The 25495-nt window shown below is 42.7% G+C and overlaps 1 protein-coding gene across 11 annotated transcripts in view; it reads right to left on the bottom strand.

Moving 5' to 3' along the window:
- huwe1 (HECT, UBA and WWE domain containing E3 ubiquitin protein ligase 1) overlaps positions 1-25495 on the bottom strand; it is a 48992-nt gene that overhangs the window by 2226 nt on the left and 21271 nt on the right. For 6 of the 11 annotated variants that reach the window (XM_042491403.1, XM_042491410.1, XM_042491406.1 and 3 more), the window contains 45 exons: positions 25210-25479; positions 24613-24765; positions 24349-24476; positions 24143-24224; positions 22803-22979; positions 22116-22667; positions 21780-21975; positions 21477-21644; positions 21209-21357; positions 21051-21117; positions 20057-20280; positions 19739-19950; positions 19414-19596; positions 18543-18715; positions 18312-18451; positions 18084-18159; positions 17858-17956; positions 17622-17749; positions 17378-17537; positions 16678-16906; positions 16370-16548; positions 16188-16277; positions 15192-15352; positions 15029-15071; positions 13201-13593; positions 12776-12986; positions 12208-12332; positions 11146-11366; positions 10600-10991; positions 9730-10390; positions 8888-9602; positions 8687-8778; positions 6787-6943; positions 6065-6197; positions 5660-5874; positions 5321-5562; positions 4411-4513; positions 4008-4157; positions 3587-3832; positions 3374-3491; positions 3136-3276; positions 2757-3044; positions 1414-1519; positions 1023-1140; positions 392-573 (listed from right to left, as the gene is read on the bottom strand). In XM_042491403.1, the coding sequence (XP_042347337.1) occupies positions 392-573; positions 1023-1140; positions 1414-1519; positions 2757-3044; positions 3136-3276; positions 3374-3491; positions 3587-3832; positions 4008-4157; positions 4411-4513; positions 5321-5562; positions 5660-5874; positions 6065-6197; positions 6787-6943; positions 8687-8778; positions 8888-9602; positions 9730-10390; positions 10600-10991; positions 11146-11366; positions 12208-12332; positions 12776-12986; positions 13201-13593; positions 15029-15071; positions 15192-15352; positions 16188-16277; positions 16370-16548; positions 16678-16906; positions 17378-17537; positions 17622-17749; positions 17858-17956; positions 18084-18159; positions 18312-18451; positions 18543-18715; positions 19414-19596; positions 19739-19950; positions 20057-20280; positions 21051-21117; positions 21209-21357; positions 21477-21644; positions 21780-21975; positions 22116-22667; positions 22803-22979; positions 24143-24224; positions 24349-24476; positions 24613-24765; positions 25210-25479 (9048 nt within the window). The remainder of the gene's footprint in view (positions 1-391; positions 574-1022; positions 1141-1413; positions 1520-2756; positions 3045-3135; positions 3277-3373; positions 3492-3586; positions 3833-4007; positions 4158-4410; positions 4514-5320; positions 5563-5659; positions 5875-6064; positions 6198-6786; positions 6944-8686; positions 8779-8887; positions 9603-9729; positions 10391-10599; positions 10992-11145; positions 11367-12207; positions 12333-12775; positions 12987-13200; positions 13594-15028; positions 15072-15191; positions 15353-16187; positions 16278-16369; positions 16549-16677; positions 16907-17377; positions 17538-17621; positions 17750-17857; positions 17957-18083; positions 18160-18311; positions 18452-18542; positions 18716-19413; positions 19597-19738; positions 19951-20056; positions 20281-21050; positions 21118-21208; positions 21358-21476; positions 21645-21779; positions 21976-22115; positions 22668-22802; positions 22980-24142; positions 24225-24348; positions 24477-24612; positions 24766-25209; positions 25480-25495) is intronic. The other 5 variants (XM_042491407.1, XM_042491413.1, XM_042491412.1 and 2 more) reach the window with 4 other exon arrangements.

Below are 25495 nucleotides of genomic sequence, written 5' to 3'. Positions count from 1 at the left end.
GACCAAATAAACTCATGGCGACAGCCTCCCCCTGCATGAGAACGGCCAATGTCACACTGCAAAAAACGCTCACGAATGCCCTAAGGAATGTGACAAAAAGCCAGAGGTGTCGACCTGGCCTCCAAATTCCCCAGACGCCAATCTGATTGAGCATCGACTGGACGTGCCAATACCTTGGAGGACCTGCGTTGTCTGGCACCACGGCGATGGGAGCGGATCATGTGAGCCTTGTGAGGTGGGGTATGGACACGTCCCATGGATGCTCAATTGGATTGGGATCTGGGGAATTTGGGGTCCAAGTTGAAGGTTGAAGCCTTGAGCTCTCTGTCACGTTCATTGGGCAATTCTTGGTTTTTTTTTGTTTGTTTTTTTTAAACAGGCTTGTTCATACCTGGATGGAGCTGGACTGGTATTTGTGATATTCAGTGTTGGCCTTTAGGTCATCGATGTCAATAGTGGGCAGGCCAGAGATGAGCAGCTCCAGCTCCTGCTCAGTGAAGATGGAGATCAGCCTCTTGGGGATAATCTCATAGAATCCCTCAAGGAAGGCTGCCAGCTGCTTGCGAATTGCACCTAGAAAGCAAGTAAAAGACATCGTTCTGTACTATTGAGAATATTCTTTATCTTGCATACAACTAACATTATTCTATCAATTAATTCTGTGGCTATTTTTTTCCAATATAGCAGCTGGAAAATTCAAAGCTTTACTGAATAATGTATCAGAGCAGCTGGAGGGTGCTGCTTAAGATAAATCAGCCATCTTCCAGAGAGAGACACCTTCTCTGCTGCATATTGATCAGTTTAAAATCCATGAGTGCTGCCACCTAGTGCTTTCTTTTTGCACCTCTGAGAATGATATCCTTCATACAAATGCTTTGAACATTTTAAATGACGTCTGTTGATTAAATCATACAGATTAACACATTTGCATTGACTAATTATTTTGTGAGTAATACTGAGTATTATTACACCTCTAATGCTAACAGGAAAAGAAATATTTGGTCAAAGAATGTCAATCTCACCTGTCATCTTCATCTGGCATACCAGGTGCACATACTCTTTTTTGTTTTCCTCTGTGACCAGGATATTGGCTCCATTTGGCTTGAGGTCTCTCACTTCACACACTCCAAACTCCTGGACCTATGATAACAGAGCACATGCCTCCCAGACTCAGTATCACTCATTTCAGCTTAATATTTTTCCACGTGTCACAGATGGTATCCATTAGCAGTGTTTTAGGGCCATCAGATTGCAAATGACACTTTTGCAGCACTTATTATAAGAGAGCATAAAGCATTTGGGATTCAAACCCTTGAGGCTGAATCCCAATTTCAACAGTTAGGAAGAGGACATGGTGAGAAAATCAATTTTCCACATAAAGCTAATTGAAACACTGAGAGAACAGACACCAACCTCTGTACTGAATGTCAGCTCGTAGCCCAACGTGGACACATCATTCTCCAACAAGTACACCAAGCCCTGGAAGAAAGGGTAGTCCTCGCTCTCCATGTCTGTGTACCTGGTAAAACCACAGAAATATATATATATATATATATATATATATACTAAGCACATTATACACAAAACTGCAATATATAGCTATGCGCAGCAATCAATCAGGCATGGTTTATTTGGGTATTTTTAATGTAGTTAGAACATGCCTTGAACTATTACAAGGTTCCCACACATATTTACCAATTTAATTTCAATACTTTTCTATAACTTTTCCACAACATCTCATAACATGTCCGTAACTTTACTGAAGTCGTATAAAAAAGGTCAGCCTATATAGCAATAACTCCATTAGTTACTCAACAGGGATTTCCCAGGCGCTGTTAGCGCTTACTAACTTCACTTCCTCATTAGAAATTTAGCTGCATCTGCCGACAGACCAGACCGGAGGATCCTGTGGATGTCAGTGCAATTTGAGGGGTGTTGGGATTCTAATTTTGACAAGTTTGTATGCATTTAACTCCTGTTAAACAAATATTTTATGGATGTGTCTGATAATTGTTCAGTCACGCAGCACAGCACTTGATTGTCAATAGTAACACAAGGAACGCATTTTGCACATGGACATGTGTTGAGTCTTTAAAGAACATATTTTAACCCTTTGAAACCTGAGCTAGATTTCTTTCTAAAACATGGGAAGAAGGCAATGAGCAACAAAAGAAGAAATGACCCAAAACTTAGCATGAAATTAGTAAAAAAAGTATAGGCACAGTACCTGGAAAATTAGTAAAAAAACAAAACTGAAAAATAAATACATAAATAAATGAGATTAAAAAAAAGAAAAAGGAAAAGAAATATCAAGTAAAAGAAAAAAACAAAGCAGACTTAAGAAATTCTTTTGAAAAAAAAAAAAAGTTACCATCTTGTCACATAATTTTAAATATGTAATTATGCTAATTCTTAATATAGTTTTCCCCTAGCTTTTACACCCCCCCACAGTCATTTTCCATAGCTTTTTAAAAAAATATATTTTTTAAATCTAATATTTCATTGCAATTTGTAAATAATTTCTTACCAAGTTGCTCATTGCCTTTTTTTCCATGTTTAAGAAAAAAATCAAACCAATTTGCTCAGTGTTCAAAGACAACAACAGCCAAAACAATACATATTTAAAACTTTCCCAGAACATTCTGTTTATTAAAACCTCTCTCAGGCCTGGAAAACAGTTTTTATAATTTCTAGGAATTTCATGACCACAGGAAGTAATTAGGTTACTTGGCTCTAACTGCCAGTAGCTCAAATACCTGACACTCTTGCCCAGGATGTGCTTGTAGAAGCTGCGGGTGAAGTAGCACTCCAGTAACCGGTTATCATAGACTGCCTTGGCCACCACGCGGCCCACAAACTTGAAGTAGCTGAGGTGATTGGGGTTGCAGTGGGATGAAGGGTTGATAGTATAGGTGACACGGTCGCCTGGCGAAGTGCGAAACAGGGCGTACATGGGGTTGAACATCTCCCTGGAGATGATCATGTACCATTCCCTCAGCAGGCCGCCAGCATCCTGGCCCTCCTCCCCTTCAAACACAATGTACCTGCAAAGGACAGGGAGCAGAGTACGACTCAGGCTTAGTGGTTCTGAATTGAGGGGACACACAGTTGCATTGCTAGGCAACGGAGCCTTACAGCCTATTCTTCATGTCCTCTGGGCTCTTGCGGTGCAGCTCCCTATAGGAGTCCTCAAACACGTGATCTCTCCTCACATGCACAGCCATGTCCTCCTTCCTCAGGCCTTCATCCAGTCGCTCTAACTCCTGGCGGAAGTACCTGCAGAGATGGCCACAAACACCAGTGCGTCAGTGTTTTAAAAAGCCAATAACTGTGCTTTAGACAGTGTAAAGAAGTGTGTGATAATCCCCCTTACTTCCTCTTGACATCAAAGTCAAGGATGCGTATGTAGTCAACCAGAACTGCAAAAGGCCCATCAGCCAAGTGAGTGGTGGACTGGCGCAGGATCTGGTTCAGCACTGTGCGGTGAGTTTCTACAGGGAAGAAGCAGGAGTCATGTTAGACCACTGTGCTACACACGTCAGGGCAAAGCTTTATCATTCTCCTGATTTTAATGTCTCAGGCCTACCGGCGAAGCGGAGGAACTTTTGGGTGTCAGGTGGAAGGTTTGAAGAGATGTGCATTGAGGATGGTTCCCTGGAAAAGAATGGGTCTAGGGATGAAGGTGTGGCAGGTGTGAGAGGTGCTGGCGACAGTGGTGGAGGCTCATCTTTAATGTGAGAAAGTTGGCTCTCCCGGGTGTCCCTCACAGGAGGTTTGCTCTCTCGCTCTGTGGCATGGACAAGGAAGAAGGCCTCAACAGCAGGCTGAAGAACTGCGGGAACAAAAAAAAAAAAAAACACCATCAGAGGGACAAATCATCCAACAATGCTTACCCAACAAACAAATAAAATATAGCACTTCTTACACAGAGATTGCACTACAGGGACGTTTCTAGGTCCTGAACAGGCTGCATAAAAAAAGATCATTATAAGAGGGGTTTCACTTACCCAGTACAGCATGCTGGTCATGGGACTCCTCCAGCTCCTTCAGGCACTCCCCAAGCATGTCCCATAGTTCATCCAACAACAGCTGCTCACTGAGCAATGGGAGGTCTGGAAGTCTCTCCTCACTCTCTGATTGGCCATTTCCATCTTCATCTGATAACGATAATTCCAATATTTGTAGCACCATTACATCAATTATGCTCTTATCAGCTGTTTCTGGTCATATTTACAGCCAAAAAAAATGTTTTAGTGTTGGTGAACAAGCCCATATTTGTCTATATTAAAGTTGCTTGAGTTATTACTGTTACTGTCAGAGGATGTGGGAGTCATTTACTGACAAAACAAAAATAAAGTTAATCAGTCGGTGCTTTTAAATGGTCACTAGCAGTTTTCAAGTGAGTCATACCCAGAGGAGCGGGGTCCTGCTCCAGAGGAGACGGCTGGTCCACATCCATTGGAGAGTCATCTCTCTGGGCTGCCTGCCCTTCTGACATTGACTGCACTTCAGACTACAGAAAAGAAAACAGGAAAGAGCAGAGAGGTAGAGACAGAGGACGAACAGAGGAAAAAACATGGTCAAATTAATGATTAGCATGTTTTTTTAAATCCATAATAACAATCTGGACTGATATTGCCATGCATAATGACATTCCCATGATCCACTGAGAGGGGAGCCGAGTAGGGAAGGAGGGAGGGCCAAAAGCATGAAGCCATGTCAGCCAGCCAACACACAACATCAGTGGAATAGATCACAGTTTGAAGCAGGCAGCACATTCATATTTAGATCATTTCAATGTTGTACATGTCAATGCAAAGACACTGATATGGAAAGCAGTGGATCACTGACATTCAGTCTTTTGGTCAATGTTCATCATGGCAGCAATTGTCACTATACATAAATCACATTATGTTATGTTTGTTTACAGATAGAATGCCGTATATAATATTCTGATTTCTTTAAATCATGGAAAACACATTGAGGGAGAATCTGAATTTTCCCTGGTGTTTCTTTTTCTTTTTTTTTTTTTTTTCAAAATAAGACAGATATGCATAACAAGTAATGGGTTAGCTTATAAATTTCCAAAATGCACAAAGCCAGTACAGGCAAAGCCAAATTAGACATGAAGCATGTCGATGGCTAATGGCCATTTAATAGCATTATATATTGACGACCACCACAATAATTTCAAAAGCTTTACTGTGATGGTCATACTATGTAGTCAATATGCTTTTTTTAGCCTTCAAATGGTCTCCTACTGTAAGCGTGTGCAGTGTGTGAGTAGAGTATGCCTGCTGTCAGTGCAGCCCATGCTAACCGTGGCAGCAGCAGCCGTGCCAGCAGGGGGAGCAGCACCAGTGGGGGCATGGGGGGCGGCCACTGAGGATCCAGCAGCGGCGGCGACGGCGGCTGAGGCAGAAGAGGCAGTGGGTGGGGGGGCCTGTTGAAGCCGGCGTGCCCGCTGACCCTCTCTCACCATCTGGATGATGGCGTCAGCCTCAGCCTCTAGCTGACGCACCGCGGCCTGAATACTGCTGGCTGAGCCTAAACTGGTGGAGCCTGGCCATTGAGAGATGGAGGAGAGGACTGTTACACTCTAAACATCATTAGGAGAAGCATACATCCAGAGAACTGTGTATAGGTAACATATTCTTACCTAATCGCCCTGTTTGTTTGGCTTTCTTGTTGGCGCGCCGTGTGTCCTCACGAAGCTGGATAATGACCTGCAGCACTCGCAAGAAAAACTTCTGCGTTGACGTCTTGGAGGTTAGTGAGCTCATACAGGGAAGCTGTAGTTCACGTCCACCGAGTGTGCGTTTTTGTGCAGCCACAATGACCACACTCTCCGACCCGTCAAACCTGTGCCCCAACCAACAAACGCAAACAAGGTAAAGGAAAATGTATTGGTGGGAAACTAACTGTTATGCAAAAAAAGCTACCACAGGGCTACCAAGGCTTATTCAACTAGAATTCGAGTTAACAGCATCAGTCTGCCAGTTTCTCTTGCAATTGTGTTGACAACCTAAAGCAACTGGGTGGCCCAGAACCATCACTGGCTAACCTGCTAGTCATTTTGCCCTTGAGTCTGGCTGAGATGGAGGAATCCTCAGGAGGGGCATCCGGGGAATGTGAATCAGCTTGAGCCCGTCTCTGCTGCTCCAAGTTGTATTCTCGAAGTTCGGCCAGTAATGTGCCTGAGAGAGAGAAAATGTTTTAATAAATGTGTGTAAAGAGAAAACTGTTTTTGCCTAGAGGTATTATGCCAATTTTCAAAATCCAAACATTTGATTCCTATGGTCTAAGACAGTCCAAAAATATTAAGTTAACGTGAACAACTCTCTCCCAAATCCGGAAATGAGAGGGCTTAAACTCAATTTTGTGATGCCATTGGGTGTAAAGTCTATAGCTGCTCAATAGACAGTGAATGAGGAAAGATATTCTAAATGGCACTAAGAATGAATGAGTGTATAAGTACATTTTTTGTTTCAGTACTGAGAAAACTACCACAGAATGAAGCTCATTTGTGTATAAAAAAGAAAACAAACATTCTGTGGGTCCAAAAATGGGGCTCCCATTCATTGTCTAGCAGCTCTGCACAGCTTCCTATGACATCGAAATTTTGAGACTTCTCTGCTTTCTGGCTGTGAGAGAGATTAGCTCATGTTCACAAATATTGATTTAACTTTTCTAGGCCATGAAAATAACATATTGGAATTCCTAATTTAGGTGGCGCTCCTCTTGAAATAGGAACATGAGAACTGCCATCTGTGTAGTTGCACTTACCGATCTGTTTGCAAAGAGTGTATCCCAGGTGTCTCGCTCCACTCAGCAGCAGTCTCAGCACAGTGTCTCGAGTCGCACCGTCTCCTCTAGATAACTGCAGTAGGATGTTGGCTGCATCCTCCAGACCCTCCTCTGAACATGAGTGAGATGTCAGCACCTTGTAAGAAGGAAAAGGGTTATTAGAAGAAACATCTGATCAAATTGCAGAAGGGTGTAAGAAACACTTAACAAAAAAGATCAACTGACGTGTTCAAAACAGTGAATAGGAATACATGATTTTGTCAGTACTTCTTTATAAGGTCTGAGGACAAATGCTTTTATGTTTCAGTCCAATTGTCAAAGACAATTCTAAGGAGACTTTCAATGCTGGATGACTGTTTGATCCGTCTGGCTACAGAATGTGCAGTGTACATCTTAAAAATGTTTTCTTTAGCTTTTTACTTAAGGGAAATACATTTTTTTTCTTTTTTTGAGAAGTGCTCTATGAATAAAGTTTGCTTGTTTGACAACAAATGGGACTTCAGAAAGCCAGCCAGGCAGACTGAAAGAGGTACTTGAACGATAGATGTCAAAATCCAGGTACCTTTTGATATGCAAGCCATCCAACTGTAACATTAACTTTGATGTGCGCCATGCACAAATGACAAAGCCAGATGGACTGGACAGTGTCTGGAAGTAGATCAGGACAAAAATATACAATACATATCTTCAGAAGTGTGTGAGGCAGATGCACAACACTAAGGACCTTTTAAACACTGAATGCACGTCAGGTTTCTGAATGTTGCTAAATAGCTGTTTTAAGTTTATTGCTTGTGTGTGAATTTTTATGCTGTTTGTTTTTTTACTTTTGCTGTTGTTTTTTCGTCTTTTTTTTGTGACGTCCATTGGCGATGGTTCCCTCGTCAAAAACCGTATGGGATCTTTGAATGGGATTTGCGGTTATCACCAAAAATTAACTCTGTGACAAACACAAGTTTATGAGATTTACACGTTTTGTTCAGCGTGACAATCTTCACAGATATATACCACTTTTGTGAGTTTTGAAGCATAAATGAAACCGCCAGAATAAAAAAGCTATCGTTAGGTTATACACAAACTACATCGTGGTTGCATAACTTAAACGTCGCAACAACAAACACTGTAAATACACGTTAAAACACGATCGAAAAATATTATAAACAGATAAATCTATAAGTTGGAGTGCAACTCTGTAAAGCTGTGAAGGCGTACGTTTCTGTGTCCGGTGTGATGACGTCTAACATCCCCAACAAACACTGTAATCCCATTTAGCCACTTGTTAGCAACCGCTTTCTCTATGACAAGTTAAACCTTAAAAGTTCAAAATTCGGGTTTAAGCAGACATATTTTATGTTGCAAAACAAAATGTCTTAATATCATTAGCCTGTGTTAACCACAGACCTTATTTAAGGCATTTTACAGAAAACTCACTCAAAAAACCCAGAGACTTTGAGACGAGGGAACCGGAGGTGCTAAAAGGTTAACAAACTTCTCCGTTTTAGGACTCATTGCTTCACCACTCTATAGATTACCAATGGTTTTTTTTTGGCTGGTAAGTTAAGTAGTTTTATGACTTCTATTTAAGACTTCACTGAAAATACTGAAACACTCATGATTTTTGAGAAAGATAAAAATAAGTTTAAGCCAAGAGCCACAAACAAAACATGCCTCTTTACTCAGATTTGATATCTGTTTCTGCTCTTTATCATCTAAAATTCTTTAATGGCTTTCCTTAATTGATCGTCAGTAAAAGTTATCCAGCCTAATATCTTGAAAAATGTAGTCCAATGTAAAAGATCTTCAGTGAACAGTATTGTCAATTCACACAGATTTCAAAATGAAAGCATCAATAACACCGTATTACACTCCCCCCCCCTCTTACCTCCACAGAGAGCTGAAGCTGTTTCTCTGTGAGTCCACTGGAGGCCATCTTGTTGTCACTTTCTGTACTGCTAGTAGTGCCCCTCTGTTTCCCTGTTTTGACAAAATGCCCCCAAAAATAAACATTATTTTCTATTCAAGTTGCTGCTTGACTGAAAAGTTTAAACTGATGACATTTTACTTCAGAACAAATGAGTATTACCTGTAGAGGTTGTTCCAGTGGACGTGGGTATAGAGATTGTTGTAGAGGACGTCTGGGAGGCTGCTAGACTTGTCCCTGAGGATGTACCCTGGGCTGCAGCTCCCACAGAGGCCCCTGTGCCTGCCACAGTGGGCTGGGTAGAGCCTGCTGACACCGTGCCCTGTGTTGTGATCGGGGCCGTGACTCCTGAGCTGGATGCCGTGTTGGGGATGGCAGCCTGCGGGGTGGGGTGTCCAGCAGGCACCTCAGTGGCCTTGTTGTCAGGCAGGGCAATAGATATGAGGGAGAGCAGACGCAGCAGCTTTTCAGTGAGTAAGGAGCTCCGTCTGATTACAGGGTGGGACAGCATGTTCATCAGCTGACCCAGAGGGGAGGTCTCCAGGCTTAACTGAGCCCCCTCAGCCTCTGCACTGCCCCCCAGAGGCACTGTCTTCATAGAGGCTTTGCCCTTGCGGCTGACATTCATATTGTCCAGCTTGACCAGTAGGTCCCAAAAATCAGTGGAGATTCCCAGAGACTGGAGAGTAGCGGCAGTGGAGCCCAAGGAGTTTTGGGTGTTGGAGGCATTGGAGCTGGGGTTACTCAAAGACCCTGACCTGGAGCCCCCGCCTCCACCCCCTCCCACAGAGGAGATTGAACAAAGACGAGAGTCCAGGTCAGACGAAGATGCGGACAGATCTTTACAGCGCTGCTGGGTGAAGTGGCTGGGAAACACCTGCAGGGACAGACAGGAAACGAAAAAGATTTCAAGTACAACTTGATTGTTTTGGTTTTTTTTTCTTTACAACGTACAAAAGATGTTAAATCAGATGCACAGTAGATGAAGACATGTGGACTCCCACCTTTGCTAGTTGGATGAGTGTGTCCAACACATGTCGACAGACCACTGGAGCAGCTTGTGGGTGGATGTGGACAGTGGAACCTCCACCTCCAGCACACGTGACACCTGCAGCAGTGCCTGACACTCCTCCCAGTGTTCCAGATCCTGCCGAACCCCCAGTTGAGTGCCGGTCAGCGTGCTTCCTACCTGATGCTCGCTGAATCTGGAAAATGTTTGTCCGACAGCCCAACGCTGCGTCCATAGAAACAGAGAGCCAGGAAAGCTGGCTGGAGCTGCGAGACTCCACCCTGTTCAGTAGCTCTAAGGAGGAAGATGAGGATGAAGAAGAAGAGGAGGATGAAGAGGAAAGGGAGGAGGTAGCAGAGCCTTTTCCTCCACAGCCTCCCTGAGTGCTCCTCTTACCACGAGAGTCTTCTAGGCGTGAGGTCTCCACACACACCTCACTCTCGCTGCTGCGCTGGAGGATGGATAACAGGCTGCGAATGACCCAGCCACGTGTCTGCGAATGGTAGCAGAGGTTCCTGAGCACACGGTGCAGGCGGCTGGTGTTGAGCTTCGGTTCATCCACAAACAGCAAAACCAGCAGGCAGGACAAGGCCTCGTGGTCCAGCAGCAATCGACCGCGCAGACGCAGGAGGGAGTCTACACTGGAACTGGATGGTCTGAGGAAACAAAAGGATAATATATATTTAGCTTGTCACCTGCCAAAAGTGCAGCATGATTTGATAATAACCAACTAGAACTTTTTCAATGAGTAAGACATTTCTAACGTTCCTCATGCATACTAGTATTCACTTTTCGTGTAATTTAAAACTAAGTGAAAGACAAGTGAATTCTCAAAACAGGCTATAAGATCACTGTCCCCTCTCACCTGTGATTTGTTCCTCCCCCCATCTGAAATGTGCCTCCTCTCTGCACAGCAAGTCGGGTGTACTGGACACCACGATTGCTCCCTAACCGGCTGGTGAAGGCTGGCGAGCGCAAAATGGCAGATAGGGCTGAAGACGAGCTGTGACCAAACAACCTCTCATGCATCAGTTGCCTCTGGCGTGCTTCTTGCTCTCTACGCAACGCGGCTGCTTCAGCAGCAATGTCTGGGGGCATGACAGCCAACACACTGTCCTCCATGTCCTCCAGAACACTACGCCGGAGCTCTGAGGGCAGCGTCTGGATGAAGGTGACTGGATCCAGAGGGGTGTCGCCCTGCGGGGGCTGTTGGGATAGCTCCCTGCGCTGCTGCTCTGCTCGTTGCTGTGCAAGAACCTAAAATGACCAATGGCACTCTTAGTTAGAAAAACTGATTATCTGTGACTGATCTGCTTAATGATTCGATTTTATATTTTTACTTTTTGACAGTTCTAAAGTGAAGCATTTTTTCTATTGTTATCTTTTATAATTTCAGCAAAGAGTCTTTCACCTCCTCCTGGATGGCCGGTGGTAAGGCGGCCAGGAACTCTGGGCTGACCTCTGTAACTCCTGGTCCTCCCAGTACAGGTGCAGTAGTGGAAGGAAGAGTAGTGGCAGCAGGAGGACGGGAGGGTGGTCTGATGCCAAGCTGATTTTGCAACACCTCTCGACGGATGTCCTCAGGAAGAGCTGCCAGAAAAGAGGGATCCACACCCTCTGGCAGACTGATGCCTGCCAAGACATTATTAGATGTAAATATTTGGTTAAAAATGATTGTTTTAAAAAAACTGCTGAAAAAGTAGGATAGCAAGTAGGACTGTAGTATTTTTGTAAACTGAGAATTCTACTGATTATTGAATCAATTAATTAAATAAGAAATACCTTTGCCTTAAAGAGAAATAGTAAATATACAAAGGAGAAGAAAAGACAGGTCTCTTAAAATGTAAAGGTATTTGCTTTTTTTAAAAGCCTTTTTTTTAAATTTTGCTTAAAACTGCAATAATAATATTATCTGTTAAAATTCAGCCCATTTTATGGATTTATGTGCCATGTTACATTTTGGATTTATTTTTTGAAATGCAAAAACAAATTAATTAAACAAACAAAAATTTACTTTCCAAATACTTTTAAAAAAAAAAGGGTATACATAAAACCTTAAACCAATACATTAATTAAAAATAAATAACCAAGTCATAATAAAATAAAAAAAATAATATAAAATAAAAATAACACATAAATAGGTGTTTAAGTTGTGCAACTCAACCTCTAGAACAGTCTACAAGTTTTAATCTAACCACAGATCAGGCATAAAATAAGCCTTTACTGTCTTAACATCGTGCTATTGTTGTGGGCTAGTTTGGTTTTATAGTAACACATTGAGTTTTTATTTTGTTTTAGCTTTGGACGCTTTTGTTCTCTCCCTAGTTATTTTCTCTCTCCTGCTCCATTTTGCAATCTGCAGCTAAAAAGCACATTACTGCCACAGTCAGAATCATCCATGCAAAAGTTATTGCACTGTATACGGATCAGTTTCTCAGGGAATTGTTTCAGTCCTAACAGTAATATGTATTACCTGCAAGTGGGTCCTCATCCTCATTGCTGGTGGATGGAAGAGGCTCTTCCTGGATGGCCTGAGACTGACTGTCAGCGCTGTCACTCCTGGGCATCGTTTCCCCAGGTGATGAGACAGAAGTTGAGCTGTAAACATTAAAAAAAAAAAAAAAAGGGCTTTTGTAAGTCTGGAGCAATATGTGTGATGAATTACTCACCTGGTTTACAGTAGCAAATTTAAAGCCATCAAAGATTATACCAAAACACTGCAATTCATAGAAAAATACCATAAACCATTTGTAAGGTATATCAAGTTTTCAAGCTGGATGTAAAATGAAATACTGTAAAAAGAAGCTGGTGGAAAATGACAGCTTTCAAGTCTTCTTTCTTTTTTTTTTTTTTTTTTTTCATTTGTTTCCTACTGGCCTGACACAGCAGTTACATGCACTGGCAGTAGAAAGAGGGTAAGCATTTTACACAGTCTGTAACATTTTATAAAAATGTATGCTTATCTGGCCAAGAAACTACAGGATACTCGATAGTGCTTTTAAACATTAATTTGGTCAGGGGTGACACTTCGAGCTACTCACCCAGACTCTGCATCTGTTTGCCGGTCAGTCAGCCCACTCTCCCCGCTGCCAGACAGCTCCTGAGACAGCTGTGCGGTCTGAGCAGGGTTGGGAGCAGCTTCTTCCTGAGTGGCAGAGGCAGGGCTGCTGGTATCCATGGGTGACCCCTCCAGCTGTGACACACCCACCACCGCAGGCTCTGAGGTCTCCACAATGTCTGGACTTAAAGAGGCTGAGAAGACAACAGTGGTGGTAAGGTTAGTAAATGGTTGAAATCAATGCGCTGTAACAAAATTCCTTGGGTAACTGATTTGTATTTCACAGTGTTCAGAAGATTTTATGACAGAAACTAGCTACAAGCGCAGTCAACAACATCATGTACACCACTGATGTGTTTCCTTACTGTTGGCCAGTCTGTATAAAGAGAGTTTTCAAAGTTAGTCTACCTTCCCTGCCTTCATCCAACGCTCCTCCTCCTCCTCCTTCTCCTCCTCCTCCTCCTCCACCTCCTCCGACTCTCTCACCAATTGTGGGTGCCGGGGACATTTCCATCTGAGATGCCTCCGCTTCACTGTTTGACCTGTCAGCTGCCGACAAGGGTGGAAGGCCTGCCCCTGCCAGAGCAGCCAATGAGCTTGCATGTGACTCAGCCAGTAGCAGATCAGCAATTGGCTGGTGGACCTGCTGACTGATCGCAGTCTCCAGGGAGACTAGGGCCTGTTCGTGAGGAGCAGGTGTGGTGGGAGTGACCTCTCCAGATGGAGGGGCAGTGAGGAAGCCCTCTGAGACCCTGGGTGGGTCCAGACATGACACTGTACCACCTTGAGCCTGCTCACCCTCTGCAACATCCAGAGAGAAAATTTGTGTGAAAACAGGGACATACTTTTTTTTATACATTTTTAGAAGAAAAAAACTTAACTGATCTTATTTTTTCAGTAAATATACATTAGGACAGCATCCTGAAAGTCAAAGATTGAAATCATCAATCAGAGACCCCTCAGTCAACTAAGATTGCTTCAAGTCAAGCAGTCGTTTTGTTTTGTTTTTTGCCTGTCAATTAACTTTTGGGGACATTTGGGCCCCAGATTTTGGAGCGGAGTGAGCCCTCTTAATTTTTCCACTACCCTTTGGTCCAGGGTGCTGCGCAGATGCTAGCAGTGACACCAAGGAAGAGCGACTCTACACTGTGAGGCTCTGAGACAACACTATCTTCTCTCTTCTGCTGAGAAGTGGTGAATTTACAGCTTATTGCAAATTCATATGATATAATCTCTGGCTTTTGTTTAAAATGTCGTGTCTAAAAAAAATGTTGTTGCACACTGCCAATCCACCATTAGCTTGTTTTACTATATTACACGAATGCCGCTCTTCCTCTAAATGTCCCACTTAGCCTGTAAGACTTTCAAACTTTATATGGAAAAAAACAAACTAACAAAAAAAGTTTGTCAAATTTTCGTATTGAACAGCCAAATCTGATTCAACTGGCAGAATTCAGAGTTGGGTACAGCCCTACTAAACATGGTTAAGTTGAACTATCAAGTCTGAAAATACTACTGTGCTTAACATATCAAATTGCCCCTTACAGCACTTCAAATTAGAGAAAAGAATCTCCCCCATACATAATTTCAGCCCGAGTGTTCTGTTGTTTTCAAACCCTTTCAAGGTATTAATGACTTAAGTTGAGACAGGAAGGTTCAAAGCAAGCACACAAGACATGCACAAACATAACTGAAAAAGCAATATGCTGATTAGTTACTGATTATTTTCTACATAGGTGAGAAGAGCCTCCACTGAGGAAGGCAGTAAGTTGTATAGTTATCTCCTAAACGGGGTGCACAATCCTGATCCCCAACAACAACACAACTTACTACCTCACCACAGCACAGACAGTTGCAGGAAAATGCAATGCATATAATATAAAAAAAGGCAACATTATACTCCAGAGATATCATGTAGATTTTTTGAATAAGGTGTTTTAAGATGTAGATGAGATATTTTTTTCAAACAGCCTGAGACATTTGCAGGTTGAAAATGGATCTCCTCTAGCAGATGAAGATGTCCTGCTGGTATAGCGTTGCCATAAGAAAGACAGTAGACTGTATAGTTATCTCCCAGATCTGGTGTGATCCTAAAACTATACAAACTACTACCTCATCCCACAGCACGCACTGCTGGCCGCTTGCCTCTGGGTGCCCATCACTGAGATGTGTCCATTCCTTACAAGAATTTTAACATTACAACAACAAGAAAAAAAATCTATAACAATGTCATTACCTGCAGTGTTCTCTGCACCATTAACTGTCCCCAATCCAGAACCCTATGAAACAAAAACAGTTAACGTTACTTAAGAAGTGAATAAAAGTGGCAAAAGGTTCATGCACATTTCGATTCTATGATTCCTCCTCCTACACAGCCAACAAACGTATTATTCTCCAACCTGCAGGCTCTGTTCCCTGGCCTGTTCTGCTCCAGAGGCCCTCCTCTCGTTCTGTTTAGACTCCTCCTCCTCGGCCAGCTGCCTCCTTCTCTTCTCCCTACGCTCTTCAAGTTCCTCATCTCGCAGACTCTCCAGATGCTGCAGGATAGGCACCTTCACCACTGAAAGAAGACACAGATGTCACAATTCAACCTCAGTTCTGGTTGTAACTTAAACATCTAACAACAACAAGACCTCATCAGTGCCAATTTAGCTTAAGACATTAAGCTGGTTGCAATGATCTGTATCAGAAAAAATGTTTTCAATGATCATAAAATGGGAAGAAATTAAACACTAATGTTGGATTAAATTATAACAGAGCTCTGCAATATCTCGATATTGCGATAAAAATGCAGGGGTGACTACTGGTGGTTTCACAAAATATTTACACAATGACATTAATAAATCATCAGTAATGTGGATATACTGATTAGGTAGGTAAATGCAAATAACAAAACAGCTCAAACAGTCTGGTAAATTCAGAAAAATACATCCAAAAAATACATATTTCTTGGCCCTAGATAATAACATTCACTCCTATTGCTTCTGTTGCCATTGTCACCCAAATTAAAGTTCTTGTGTCCTGCTACCTCTGCCACCATGTTTCTAACAAAGCAGATCAACAGAGGACAGTGCTGTCACACTCAGTGATGTCTAACTTAAAAACACAGCCACAGCTTTAAGCCACACAACCTTCATCAGGGCATTACAGGATTCCATTATCAACATATGAGAATACAAAAAAGATGTAACTTTGGATTATCGATGCATGGTCAAACCAGTGAAGTGTCGCAGAGCAGGATGATTACTACTTTGCCATCATATTCATATTAATAGTGATATTAAAAAATGTAAATACCTTCTGAAAGGCCAATGGCCTTCCTTTAAAAATTTTTCATGATTAAGTGACAAAAAGTGTCTCCAATGAATCAAGTCTCCAGTCAAAGACCAACCTACCTGCTACACAGTCGTGCATACTCTCAGCATCCAGCACCTTACACTCATCTGTCCATCTAGTTAAGGCAGTGGGGATACTAGAGAGGGTGCCTAGACAGACAGAAAGAATAACCATGTTAGAAATTTAGACTTACACTTAGCTGAAAGACAGTTAAGATAAAAAATAAAGAAGTGATTCTTACCTGCTTGTCCCCCTGTACTACTCTGCTCATGGAAAAAGTCATCCAACAACTCATCATCAGAACGTGCGATGATATGCACATCCTCATTTCCGACCAAAAGACGGGCACGACCACGAGATTGCAGAGGCAGAGAGCTGGACAGCTGTAAAATGTCTGCTGCAGCACTAGGGCCCAACAATCTGGAGGATCGAGTAGAGAGGAACATTTTAATAAGCATTATCACTTATAACAATATCACTTATGACAAATACTGGTGTAACAGATGTTGCGAAACAGATGTGTTGTTTAATAAAGAAACATGCTTTTACCTCTGCAAGATAAGCGGAGGGTTGGGCTGGCGGTTGCCAGGGTAGTGGACATGGATGGTGTGTCCGCTGTTGGCAGTGAGCTGGCGCAGTGTTCTCTGGCTGCGGCCCATGCCTTGTGCCAGGCGGCTGCTAGTGCCTGCCACACCTAGGGTGAGGGAGCCGTGGTCTGCATGGCGCACCATCAGTGGGTGGGAGCTGGGGATGTTGCCTGGGGAGGGAGGGATGTCAGCTGATGGAAGAACAACAGAAAACAGTAGGCAGACATTAGGGGGACAGCTCTGGCACAACCCCGAGTAATGCTTATGAAAAATAAAGCTAAAGAAAAATAATTTTCTACATCATCTGCTTTTTGTGTTTTAAAATTTCCTGATTTGGGATGTTACTAAGCTTTAGAGAATCATGTCAGAAGAGCTTCTTTGAAGGAGAGCTGCTCATCGTTTGTCATGTGTATCTGAAACTTGCCTTTGGAAAGTCAGGCTGAAGTTTTTTTGTCAGGTTTAAGGGTTGTGAGTTTTTCCTTATTTATTTTTTTCAGAAATCAAAAGCTTTTCTGCGATCAAGAAGCCAAAACAAAATAAAATTATGATGGACTTTATACAAAACCAACTCTTTAAGGGATTCAGAGATTTTGAGAGGGAAAGGTGGGACACTTGTACAAATAATAATTCTGACTTAGTTGGTAATAAATCGAGCTGCTTACCGTTGTTGGAGAACATGTTGTCAAACTCTATGATGAGGTCATCATCCCTGTCAAACCTTTCGAAGCGGATGTGTGGTGCGGCATTGATGTCAGGGAAGTCCTCATCCAGCTCCATCTCCGAACCTTCATCGTCATCATCCTCATCTCCTTCTTCATCATCCTTGAGGAAAAGAAGCAGCTTTGAGTTTTTAGGACAAGCAATGAGCTAAACTTCTTTACTGTACAGCATAGCATTAATCCATACCTGATCCTCCTCCTCCTCTTCTTCCTCCTCCTCCTCTTCATCCTGGCTGTCCTCATCATCATTGCTGCCACTAGAGTCTTCCTCCTGAGTGTGCTCCTCATCCTCTGGTTCTAGGATGTTCATGGAGTCTGACAGAAGACAGACAGATTCAGTTAAATAACCGTCAGTGAAACCAGACACAACATGTTTATCATATTTACTAAAATAAACACAGTTCTGTTGTGCCACTGTCTTACCTTCCCGGTTGGCCTGAAGAGTGGATGCCTGACTAATATTGGAGGGTGCTTCATCCATCAACACATCCTCTTGAGATTCATCTTCCCCGCTGCGTCCCACTGATTGACATAAACAAACAAGTGATACATCAGCTCTGAGTTTCCTCGCACGCAACTACTCTAACCTTCTCCTTGCCTGTTTACCATCCACCCTCGCTGTCCCCTGCTTTTTAATTAAGCGGCTTACCTATAATTGTGCTGTTGACAGTGCCAGCATCTCTCTCCAGCAGCTCATCAATCAGATCCACCAACTCATTTTCCACCTACAAGCACAGGAAATGAAATGCAAAAATGCAATGTCAGCCATAAAGTGGAGAAATGTGCATATAACCTATGTCTATTTATTACAGATGTTACAGATGAAGTAATGTGGTGACACATTTCTAACGTAAGTGTTTTATACAGTGTCCATCACCTGCATAGCCTGTGTGCTGAGAACCTCTGGCTGACCAGCAATGACCACTGTGTCTCCCTCTGTCTCTCCATCCATCAGGTCGTTGTCTGTTCCCTGCACCCTGTGGTTACCCTCCACTGGCTCAGCCTCACCAGACTCTCCTGGAACAGATGACACATATCAGCGTCAAACATACATGGAACAACTGGATCTGGAGTGTTGAAGGTATCTCATCTCATGTGATGTGGAAACCTTGGTCCTGAGTGTTGCTATTGCTGTCCCTGGCAGTGCCCACGGTGTCATGTTCAGCCTTGTTCTTGCTGGAGCCTCCTTTGCCCCCAAACAGACTGCTGGGCTGGTTCACAATGCGGGAAAGGGTCTCCAGAGGCTTCAGAGCAGCATTCACTGTGTTGGCCATGTTGGGACTAAAAAAAATGATGTGAAGAATGAATAAAAAGTCATTTTACATTTGTTTACTACATTATATTCTCTATGACTTTTGTTTTGCAACTTGATTCTAAAACAGAACGACTAAACAGGCAAGTTCAACTGAGTCACACTATTTCTGCATGGTTTACCAAGCTTAAAATTGGTGATCCGATAAAACCAGGGTTACCAACAGGCTCTGTCAAAACTGGGTTATGGTAGCCATGCTGATCTGACAAAGTGTAAATTGAGCCAGCTTCAGAATACTAAAAAGCCTCAGTTAAAACCAGAATTAAAAGTTTTCCAGTGGAATTTTAGACCTGCACAGTTTCTATAACCGTGTCCCTGTTTTATTTATCACAGAAACATGCATACATGCTGATGAGACAATACAAAGTTTGCAGCAATGCGCCAACAAAGGCAACAAAAACGACTGCAGGCCTGTAAACATGGATGCGTGCATTGCAGGATTTTAAATACTTAAAAATCAGCTTCGCAAATGTTTAAGGAAGCAAATACACTACACACATTTGTTACACCTCAAAGATGCACACAATGCATTTCAGTGACACTGAATATAAAAATAAGAAAATTCCACAGGGCCCATTTAACTGACTAATTTGCAGATCATGTTTTGCAAAGCAGGTCTATTACTATCTAAATTGTAAAACTAAATTAATATGGTGTAATCACATACCTGGACAAATCCAAGCTGTGCGGCACACGGGCCAAGTCGTTGACCAGTCCCTTCTTAAGAAAGAGCCTTATGATATTGTTCATGCCATTGTGTTGTGTCTTGGCTGCTGCTGTGCTGTAGAAGCTGGATGTGGAGGGACATGATTCCATGATGGTGCTAATGATGCACATCACTGCCTGAAGCCTGTGAAAAAGATGTATAGAGGTGAGTAAGAATAGGAATAGAATAGCAGTTTGGGATTTTACAAATCCTTATAAATTATTAATCAAACAATGGTTATAAGTATGGATATAATTTTGGTTAACTTATTTTGCATGCAGCTTACCTGGCATGTTTTTCTGCACCTTCTGCCATTGCTAGAGCTCGACTGAGGGCAGCCTTCACCTCATTGACCAGGGCCACCTGGGCATCGGTGCCTGTGCCGGCAGCTGCCAGGCTGGCTAGGAAGAGACGTGCCAAAGCTGGGGTGTCCTTGTCCTCTGAATTCTGGGTGTGGGGCAGTAAGTGGTCGAGCACGAAGGCTAGAACACTGCAGTCCTGTTAGGATTGAGTGAGGTCAAAACAAGTAGTAAGAGGGAATAGCTACAGTAAAGGCATGGCAATACACAGGTGTGAAAGGCATACAAGATTTTAAACTACCCACCTCCTTGATGAGCTCGGACTGTCCAGCAGTGTAGCAGTAGGAGGCGATTAGAGTAGCGATGCCCACGTAGGAGCGCACCAGTTCAGCTAGCAGTCTCAGGATGGTGGAGGTAGGCATTAAAGGCTTGCTCGCCTTAACCTTAGCTGCTTTACCCTCCTCTGAGCTGGTACTCTTCTCTCCCTCCTGTTCTTTCTTTTCCTCCCGCATCTCTTCTGGTGTGGAGGCTGAGAGAGTTCAGATAACATGATTATAGGATACACAGATCATATACAGTACACAAACTAATACAGTGTTTCTAGTACACAGTTTTTGGTGCTTTATTTTGCAATGCAAAACAAAATCTTAAAATATCAAATAACCATGAACAACCTGGAGCAATGTTCTGCATTATGCTTTGAAGGCGGCATTTTCATCTAATCCTTTAATTAAACTATGGCTGCGCTAAAACTGTTAAATTGGGGTAAAAAATGACAGTATAGTCTGAATGACTGTCTGATACAAGGGATGTGAGCAACTAGTTGATTAAATGTTGCTGCCCTCACTAGTGCATGCACACACAGGTATGACAGAGTTACTGCTTAAGCGTGTTTTTAAATGGAAAAGGGTGACTATGTTAAATAAACAGAAGAAGATAAAAGTTGTAAGTAGTATGTGAAATTATGATTTAGTAAATGAAGAATGTTAACAATTTCAAATGGCTCTTATAATATACAAAATATTTATCAGACAATGTTTAACCTTTTGCTCAATTCTGACTGCTTTTTTGAGTGGAGTGTTTTCTTACTTTTAGATTAGTCTAAGTGCAAACTGCTGTTTATTCATCAGGGAAATTAGTCGTTAGGACCATCATTAGCTGTTATAGCGTTGGCATACAGACTATTACCATGCTTTAAAGTTCTTTGCCATAAATGCAATGCAATCAGACAGTTGATCATACAATGTGATTACGGATAGCGGAACATCTGATATAAGCAGTTACACCTTTGTAACTCACCTTCTCCTTGTGGTGTGCCTGACTGAGAAGACTCAGCCACGCCTCCATCAGCAGAGAACACTTGAGCCTGAGAGCAAAAGACACAGTTCTATTATCTTCTGAGGAGATGATGACACATTTGATTTTTCAATACAAGACAACTTGTGTTTGAGACTTACATTGATATGGAATGCAGACTGGGAGTCAAAGTCGCTGCCCTGCCTGGTGAGTCTGTACTGCTGGTAAACGTCATCACCAACATCCTGCAATATCTGGCACAGGTCTGGGCCACCAGGCACCGCTGCTGCACGTTCTTCTGGACGCTCAGCTGTGACACACACACACACACACACACACTTAGTTGAAATGTTAAAATGACTATTTTCATTGAAGGAACTTGTACTCCTTCAAATGGACAGCTGTCAGGATCATGTTAACACATCTTACGTTCTTCAGGAGCATGATAGGCAGCCAGAGCATTCAGCATGTCATAGATGACCTCCTTGATGGTATCAGGGATAGGGGGTAAGGGGGACAGTTTCAGAGGAGTGGTCTTCACCAGCTGCACAGCATTGGGCCCCTTAATTCGAAGGTTCTCAAACTCATCATCAGAGGCTGTAAAATAAAACATCAAGCATGAGCTTATCAGGTTAAAAAAAACGTAGCCACGACTAGTCAACAAAATAACTAGCAATCCAATTTACAGCACTAGTAGTTACCACACAGACTTAGAAAAGCTTTTACACTCACCAGTGCCAGCCCCCCGTGGTGCAGGTAGGGCGATGCGGACACAGTTGCTGGCAGTTTCAGCAAAGCATTCAGGGTTACGGCAAGCAGCAGGGCCCAGGACACGAAGGATATAATTGATTTCTCTGGAACCGAGGCTGCCTGACACCACTCCTGAGGTTGTACTACCTGCCCCGCTGGTCACGGCCGATCTCACCACCTATAGCAGGAATTCGTTTATTTTCAACAGACAGAAAATGCCATACTTACAGCAAAAATAAATTGTTGATGCAGCAAAACTAGCTGACAGTATCTTCATATACTGTGAGCTCCATTTAGACAGTATGAGAATAGACTAACCTTCTCCATGGTGTGCCGCAGCGTGGCCGGATCTTCAATGATGTGTCTGAACAGCAGAGTAACAAGCGGAGTGAAACCATTGAAGCCAGAGCTCTGCGTCAGCCCCAGAATCATCCGTGTGCTCTTCAGCTCAGCAAACATCATAGCATAGTGGTGATTGCGTGTAAGCCGCAAACACAGACGCAATGTGGCGTGGAGGGTGTCTGGGTCCACTGGAACACTGATCATACTGACACAGGCACGAATAAGAACGGTGGTCATGTCCTCAGTCAGGCCTTGTACGACAATATCGGCGCCCTGAGAGTTGTCCGTCTCCAGGGAAGATGAGGGTCCAGACGTGGTCTCCTTCAGCTGACTGGAATCATCTTTAGGAACGCTCATCTCAACTGCTGCTCCTGAGTCCAGATCAGTCTGGGTTTCCTCGGCTTTGTTCCTTTCTCCCTCTCCTCTGTCTGAGTCAGTAATGCTACCAGCCTTGGCAGGTTTGGGCATGCGAGGGACTCTCTGGACAGTCAACATAACTGGTCTCCTGTTACCAGTCTCTTCGTTTACCTGTCCAGTAGAAAGGTTTTAGTTAAACATAGGAATCCAGCAAACTGTACTAACACAATCAACCATAAACTGACGAGTCCATGGATTTTTCATTTTTGCGTATTCTCTGCCAGTGGAGAAAGTGTTTGTGTTTACCTGCACCATGGTGTTAAACTGCACAGTATATCTGCGGCGTCCAGCTGTGAAGCGGACACTGCTCTCCCCAGCTCTCCATGCCGAGTCAATGGTACTGTTGTTTGATGCGCTGTAACTGCACCAACGGCCTGAGCGGTCATCAAACCATCTCCAGTTATTCCCATTGGGTTGTAGATACTAAAGTCAGACCGAAAGAATTCGTTAATTGTGCAAAAGAGTATGCACGAAATAACACCTTACAGTGTAATGCACAAAAGTAATCCAGTAACTCCACGTAAACTAGGGACTAGTTAATGTCGAGTTAAACTAGTGATGTTCCTGATGACTAAAATCCCTGACGTTCAAACAGAAGTCCCAACTTAGACTGCTGGACTAGTCTAAAAGTACGAAAAACAGAAAGAAGAGAGAAAGAGAAGAAAGAAGTAATAATTAAGCACAAGTTAAACTATCAGTTTAAACATTGCCTGAAGAAGTTATTACCCATATTTTAAGTTATTTGAAATTGTTATAAGTAACCAAATCATATTTTAAATATTGCTGACATTTTTGGAACTTTGCACCATACATTATGAACACTGCACAACAATTCACGAAATGAAATCAAATTATTGCCAAACTGTGCTGGTTTTACGAGATTTCACATTTGTCTTATTTTCCATCTCGCCAACTGTAGGTCATATAAACAGACCAATGTTTAATTTAAATTTTTTCCTTTTTTTCCCATTTTTTTATCTTGTGTTTAGAAGCTAACAGAAGCTATTTTTATAGAGCATCATTCAACAAGAAAGAAATGACATTTCAGTGCAAATTACATCAATATGTAATTTCAATGTGTACATGATTAAAGTAATTTTAGTAACAGCTTAAACTGACTAGTTTTCCTTGTGCTGCCTAGTGATGGTAGCAACATTTAATCAATTAGTCGTGCACATCCCTAACATAAACGCAACAAACATTTATTATAAAGTTGATTGTATTTATGCAAACACTGTTGCATGGGATTGCATTTATAATCACATTTTGCAAACCTCCTGTATAATCAGTACCCTACAATCTAAACAAGTCGTGAATAAAGAAAGCAAAGAAAAATGAGCACACAGTCAAGAGGCCTGTCACGGGACGATGCGGTAAACTATTAATTGTGTCAAGAAATACCGACATACCAGATGAATGTGCGTTTCTTATTTTTACTCTCTACCAACTTTTACACTTTCCGTTCATAAACCCACAGTGCACTGTAGTCTATACCTGTGCTTGTAACTTAGCATTTCTATTTCTATATTTAAGTTCAGAATTACAATCTGTAGCTTGGTTTCTTGGTTTTAAAGACTGACAAGTACCTTGTTCATTTGTTCCCTGCGCTTTGAAGAGACTGCCATCTTCTCATAGAAGTCAATGATCAGCAGTACTGGTGTGATCCATCTGCAGAGAAACAGTCATTTTAGATGATAAATATAAATTCATCAGCAATTTAACACAAACATAATTAAAAGCTGGTGTAATATTTGTTAATGAAGATTATTATGTCGGGCTGTACAAAACTTACTTTGGTGTCTGGATGTCTTTCTGTTCTTTGGCAGCCTGTAGACAGGGCTGCACAACCTCAAGCAGCTTGATCAGCAAATCAAGAATCCCACTGTTCTCTACGACTCTTGCGCCTAACAGCTTCAGTTCCTTCCGAAAAAAAGTTAAAAAAACACAACAAGAAATGATTGTTTAGGGTGTGTGCAGAGTAACAACAAAAAATGGCTTCATCCTCTACAAGTGATCATTTTAAGGCTACAACTTTTAATGGGTGTGTTTCTGTTACCTCGAAAAGTAATGTGAGCAGCAGAATTCGTGTTGCCAGCTTGGAGGCTTGGGGGAGCGTGGCCATCTGTCTGGTCCACTCAGACACAGTCTTTGTGTCACTGGTAGTCAGGGGCTCAGCAGCCTTGATGAGCACGTCTGCTGCCTCCCACACCTACACACAACATGAACACAATCAAGCTGGTACTAGAATGCTGCACTGCTACTGCCAAGCCTTGACTTTTAAAGACGCTTTCAGGGTCATTTGTAATAAATGATAACACAAACAAGCATAATGGCTAACAAAGCTGCATTTGCATTCAATGTATGTTTTTCACTTGCTGAAACAATTTGCTCTAAAATGCCTAACAATCAATTGCAAAGACGGAAACAAAGACAACTTGTATTCAACTAAAAGCATAAAGGCATCTGACAACTCTCAGTTGACACTGAAGCCAAAATACATGACTGCCTCAATTGCCGACATTATACATACAAGAGGATGTTGGAAACAAAAAAACAGGGATATATTCATTCCACATCCCCCTTAATCACTGGACCTGAAGTCTGATCATAAATGAGAGTAGACCGCAATGTAAACCTGATTTTATCCACTGACCTGGCGGACAACCTGACCGAGGATGAGATCTCTGTACTCCGGGCCACTCCTCTTAATGGCAGTCATCAGCAGGTCACAGAGTCGGTAGACTGTGTCAGGCAACTCATCCAGAAGATGAAAGCAGCCAGGCAGCATGGAGTCAGTGAAAGTGTGCAGCTCCTGGGGGTCGAGTGGTTCAGCCTCCATGAAACGCTCCAAGCAGCGGGCCTCCTCCTCCTCCGCCCGCTCTCTAGCTCTCCTGTCCTCTTCCTCCCGCCGGCGTGCCGCTTCCTGGAGCAGACACAGA

The sequence above is a fragment of the Plectropomus leopardus genome, chromosome 8 (assembly GCF_008729295.1).
Source record: "Plectropomus leopardus isolate mb chromosome 8, YSFRI_Pleo_2.0, whole genome shotgun sequence".
In the NCBI taxonomy this organism is placed as follows: Eukaryota; Metazoa; Chordata; class Actinopteri; order Perciformes; family Serranidae; genus Plectropomus; species Plectropomus leopardus.
Note: the sequence above shows the minus strand (reverse complement) of the source record. Positions and strands in the feature narration are given on the sequence as shown.